The 5,996-nt window shown below is 34.7% G+C and overlaps 1 protein-coding gene across 4 annotated transcripts in view; it reads left to right on the top strand.

Moving 5' to 3' along the window:
- The window catches only part of LOC106868844 (probable splicing factor, arginine/serine-rich 6), a 65,292-nt gene that overhangs the window by 53,833 nt on the left and 5,463 nt on the right, over positions 1–5,996 (top strand). For 2 of the 4 annotated variants that reach the window (XM_014914282.2, XM_014914283.2), the window contains 3 exons: positions 2,959–2,988; positions 3,278–3,325; positions 4,207–4,656. In XM_014914282.2, coding sequence (XP_014769768.1) covers positions 2,959–2,988; positions 3,278–3,325; positions 4,207–4,656 — 528 coding nt within the window. Of the gene's footprint in view, positions 1–2,931; positions 2,989–3,277; positions 3,326–4,206; positions 4,657–5,996 lie in introns of all 4 variants that reach the window. The other 2 variants (XM_014914280.2, XM_014914281.2) reach the window with 1 other exon arrangement.

The following is a 5,996-nucleotide window of genomic DNA, read 5'->3' on the forward strand; positions in this document are numbered from 1 at the left end:
AATTTTTCTGTTTTGAACACTGGTAATATATAACCAAAACAATTTATTTTTTGAAAATTAAAATTAAACCTATGTGGCTCCCAGATTTCTGCATGCTTCTCATGTTCTGTGCAATTTTGGTTTGGCATTAATGATAACTGTCTTTTTACAGTTGCTAAACTATTTCGTTCATCGCATGCTGATGGTGATATTATGACGTTTCTGTTGCCTGGTAGTATGTTCTGGGATGTATATTCTTAAACCTGTGCCCCATGACCACCATTGCCACCACCCACAGCTTTTGCAGTGTGTGCTGGCAGCAGTGTTCTGTTAAGAAATATTCCTTTTATAATTGGTAATGATAACAGATCTGATAACTTAGCATCATCATCATCATCATCATCATCATCATCATCCCATTTTCCCATTCTGACACGGTTTGGGATGGTTTCTGTAAGGCTGTGATTTATGACCATAAGCTCTTCCTGTTACCAGCCCCTTTAGTCACCTCTTACAACATGTAGGGATGTGGTATACCATTTTATCAAACTGGGATACTCTCAGTACGGCTTGAATTTTTAAAAAATTCTTTTTGTGTTCTTTTTGTTTTCTGTTGCTAGGTCAACAATTCTTTCTTTGGACATTTGCACTCATTCAGTAGATAGCATTATAGCATAAGGATTGTGTATATACATATATATATATATATATATATTTTACATTTCTCATGTAGTTATTAATGGATTTTCTTGCGTAGACTAAGTGAGGTGCCCTGCTGGAGTATTTGAGTTGGTTCCTTGTTGTTGCTTGGTTTCCTTCAGTGGAGACATTTATTACACAAGTCTATTTGGTTTGTTTTTACTTAATTCCTCTTTTTTTTACCTTGATAACTTCGGCATTTAGTCTTTTATTAGTTTTGGTGATTTCCTCTTATGTAATTTATTTTTCTTATAACAATGATAATAATAATAACAATAACAACAACAATAATTGAAGTACTAATGGTAATTATTATATTTTGATGAGTAACAAGCCCAGTTTGGTAGTAAGAGTTGGTGTATAGTTAATTGAATTCTCTATAGCATTTTATTTTCCAACAACAGAAAGAAGGATGTTATTGTTTTGCATTTTAATTCAAAATAAGAGCAGAGTGAATTATCTGTTAGCTGTCAGTTGTCATGGATGTTTTGGTAATATATTTCATATACATTTTTGCTGCTACTTTACTAATATAAAGCATACAATACAACTCTTGAGTCTGGAGTTTTGTTTGTTATCAACATTCAATAATTATAAAAGTAATGCTTAATTTTTCTATAGTGATAATGTTTCAGATTTCAGAACTGTTGGATTTAGTGCATAATTTATGAACAATAACATCATTGATTGCAGGCTTCCATTGGATCACTGCATCTTTAAACAGTGAGTGGCAAAGGAGTGTCTACAACTCAGTGCAAAGGGCGTCATTTAGGAAACAGTTTTTGAGGGAGGTGGGGGGTGATATTCATCAGCAAAAAGGTATACATATTTATGATGAGGTTTTCACCATAATTCTGCCGACCAAATTCTTTTCAAAAAGTGTTGGTTAAATGAAGCTCTTGTCAAAGCTACTCAAAGTGTCACACAAGAAGACCAAGCCCAGAGCTATATGAAATTTAGAGAGATAGGGGGGAAAAAGTGTAAAACTGGTTTATATGCTGCTGTTAATAATAGTTGTGCAGAACAAAATTATTGAATAACACTTTTTTTCAAACAAGTTAATCTATTGTTTGTAAAATCCACAATGCACTTAGATACCCACCCTTATTGCACACTGTTTATAAACCACTAGTCAGTGCTTAGACATTCTCAAACATATTTTACTCATTCTATTTAAAACTACTTGAATTTTTTCAAAAACACAAAGAGAAAGGCTATTTTACACTTTGATTCCCCACCCCAACCATTTTTGTTGAAATAGTTGCTAAGTCAGTGAGTTTAAATTATTTCCCATGTTAAATCAGCTGATGTTGGATTATTGGTGGAGATTTTAGCCTTCATTTCTTTTAAATGATACCTTTTATTAGATATAACTACAAAACTTTTTCATTTCTTAACTTCTTGACATTGTTATTTACTACAAGGAAATGTTTGTCTTGTGCACACTTAACTGGTAGAATGTTTACTCTTTTTCGATAATCAGTGTTTGTCTCCCCTTACCATTTGTTTTTACCCTCTCTTGCATTGTCCAGATACCATTTCTCTTGCTCTTTTTTGTATTAAAGAAAGAAAATTTTCAACAATGTTTGTATTTCAAAGTCAGGTATCTTGTGCAGTTTGTATAAGGAAAAATTTGGCTAAGGTTTGAAATCTTTTCATAAGGTTATCTTTTCTGTTTTCTTACTGTTTATCTTTCTGCTAAGTTTTTTCTTGTTTTATTTAATTAAATGGCACTGTGTTTACAGAAATACTTGTCTCATAGCAGATGCTTCTAGTATTTAGTTTTATTCCTCTACTTTCTGAGTTCCACTCTTGTCATGATGGTCAATTTTGTCTTGTTGCTGAGGAGTCAATAAAATAAATGCTATGAAGTGAGTTCAATTAACTACTCTCCTCTAGAATAAGACGGCCTTGTGCCTAGCCAAAAGAAATCGCTACAATATAAGTATATACATATATTTTTTGCTAATGTATTCAAATACTGAAATTTGAGTTTCTTTTCCAATTTTTAGATATGTAATATTTACATCCAGTCTTTAAAAAAATACTTTTAAAGTGTTAAGTGTGCATGTTGTTTTTTTATGTTGCTAACTTAATATCCCCTCCATCTACTTTTAATCCTTCTTCTCTATTTCTATGCAATGAAAGTCTTTTTCCACCTAGTGTATAAAAAAAAAAAAAAATGAAACAATGCAAAAAGATGAAAGAAAAGAAAAAAAACCAATGCAATTTTTTATATTCTATTTACTTCAGATCCGGTTCTGATTCTCGCTATTCCAGGTCTAGATCCCGTGACAGAAGCTACTCAAGGTAGGTTGGTGTCAATAATTTGTCTTCTGGTGGCTGGTTTCAGTCAAGAGTTGAAAATAACCCAAAAATGAATATTAGTGGTAGCTATATACTGCATATTAGAGTACATTTCAGGTTAAAATTTGAGGCAAAGGAAGAAGAAAATAACCAAATTATTCATCATTGATTAATATTTCTGATCTTTTTAGCAGAAGGCTTTGACATGTATTGGTAAATTACTGCTGTCATATGCAGTCATTTCATTGAAAAAGAGGCAATTTTAGTTTATTACCTCCCTTTCTTTTTCTAGGTCCAGGAGGAGCCCTTACTCAAGATCTCGTTCCAGGTCACGTTTCAGGTAAGCAAACACTATGTACATAAGTCTGTGTTTCTATGAATTAAACAGTGTGTTTTTTACTCTATTTTATTAAACTGGTGAGATATATTAATGAAAATCCTCCTCAAGAACCTCACTGTTCTGAATCACTTTGCATTTTTGTCTTGGCATGTAGAACCTTTTTATCTTAAAGGATCCATTTTGGTTTGTTTATTATATTCGTAGTAGTTGGACACTTATAATCTCTTTCTTTCTCTCTCTCTCTCTCTCTCTCTCTCTCTGTTTCATAATTATATTTTCATGCTAATGTGAGAGCAGTGACCTAGTGGTTAATGCGTTGCACTCATAACCACTAGATCATGGGATCAATTCCCAGGACTGAGCAGTGCATTGTATTCTTGTGCAAAACACTTCATCTCACATTGCTCTATGGTCACATGTGGCAAACCATGCATCTGCATAAGCAGTGTCAGTTTGATGGAGGGAATGAGCTCATGTGCAGTACAAACATTTGATCCATATAAGCAAATCATCAGTGCAAGCTGTTCAGGAAGAAATTGTAGAACTGACTGTCTCGGGTCAAGAGACTACCATTAATTAACATAAGTGAGATGAAGACATCAGTATATTGTTGGAGGAAAATATTTTTTGTTAGAACTATATCCCTTCCAACTCATAATTCTATCACTGTGAAATATGAGCGAAATTTCTTTAACAAGCCTGCTCAATGGCAAAACTCTTTGACCAGCTAATAAAGCTGGAAACTCATGATCTGTAAGTGGTTCTCACAAAGGAGGTTGATAAAAAGAATTTCTCTTCAATCCATTTATATTTTTGGATTGTGTGTTTGTGTATGCGTTGTGCATGTAGGTTTAAAATTTTTTTTAAAAATCTATTTTCAGGTCTTACAGTCGTTCGAGAAGTCCTGAAAAACTCTCAAGATCAAGAGGAGGACATAGCTCCCTGGACATTCCCCAGCGACACAAGAAAGATGAGCACTATCGCAGTAGGTCAAACAGCCGCTCTCAGAGCCCACCCTTGCGCCCGAGATTATTTCGTGTTCTGGATGACATTGAGGAGTCCAGCCGACAGCGTTCACCACGGAACCGGTCAGTTTCACCAGAAGATCAACGAAGCAAATATTCATCTCGTTCTAGACACGATGCTAGTCATGATCTGGACAACCATGATGGTGGTCAATCTGATACCAGTGAGCAGTCTGGACTGAGGAAAGAGAAGTTGACTATGAAAAATAGCCGGTCGCGTTCCCCTAGTTATGATGGTTCTGACTTGGAAACTGGTGAAATCAGTGACCATCCCATGAGAAAGTCTCGTAAAATGAAAGTGGACAGGTTAGTTGGTTTTTAATACTTTCCTCCCATTATAAGTCTTCCGTAGTTTTAGTATTGTACTAAAAGTCAGAGAGTAATATCAAAATTAGTGAGTAATGACTAGCTCTCTGCCACTACTTGTATATATATATATATATATATATATATATATGCATCTTCTATATACAATCCAAAGAAACAGATATGCATATTATATGTAAGCAGTATATTCTCATGTGTTTAGATATATACAAGCATATGCTAATATGCATACACACTTACAAACTCTGTGTGTGTATAGAATATATATATACACATATATAAATCATCATATTAATGTCCACTTTTCCATGCTTGCATGTATATGGAATGCATCAAAGCAGATTTTTTTGTACAGCTAGACATGTTAATATGGACTAGCAGTATAGTCCGGCTTTGCTCGGGATTAAGTTAGGATTAGTAAGCTAATCAAGTTCTTTATTTCAAACCAAACTAATTAAACTCGACGTCAAATTTGAACGAAATCTGTTGAAATTGGTAAACTTTGGGCTGAAAATGAGTTGCAGACAACTTGATTGGGAAATTCCATAAGGAATCAGTTTATTGATTTTTTTTTTTTTTTTTTCCACTCATCGATTCCACCCCCACCCCCACCCCCATCCGTTTTTGGAGAACTTAAAGCATTCAAAGATTCCATGAATCCTGAGTAATGCTGGCATCAAGTTTGAACAAAATTGGTATAAAAGTTATGGCTGAAAATGGAGTGTAACCAATCTTATTGGAAAATCCTATATGGAATCAGTTTATTGTTTTTTTTTTTTTTTTTTTTTTTTTTTTTTAAATATTTATCCTGATTAAATGGAAAACCCCATAGGGAATCAGTTTACTGGTTTTTCACCCCAGATAGAGCTTAACTGGACACAACATTGCTGATTCAGAAACATCTATATTTATACTTTAAAGTTGGTTTTCATACTCATCCCAGTTCTGCAGAATCAGTGTCGCGACAGGGGTGCATGGGCTGAGAGTTTGATCGGCAGAGGTGATCAGGTTGCAGATGCCAGCCCTTTGGAAACCCTTTCCAGCAAGAAAAATTGAATGCCTAGAAGGGCTCCCAATTCTCTGTATCAGAAGCAGTAATGTTCAGATCACAACTAAGTCTTGTGTGTGTGTATGTCATCATCATCATCATCATCATCGTTTAACGTCCGCTTTCCATGCTAGCATGGGTTGGACGATTTGACTGAGGACTGGTGAAACCGGATGGCAACACCAGGCTCCAATCTAATTTGGCAGAATTTCTACAGCTGGATGCCCTTCCTAACGCCAACCACTCAGAGTGTAGTGGGTGCTTTTACGTG

The sequence above is a fragment of the Octopus bimaculoides genome, chromosome 7, assembly GCF_001194135.2.
Source record: "Octopus bimaculoides isolate UCB-OBI-ISO-001 chromosome 7, ASM119413v2, whole genome shotgun sequence".
Lineage (NCBI taxonomy): Eukaryota > Metazoa > Mollusca > Cephalopoda > Octopoda > Octopodidae > Octopus > Octopus bimaculoides.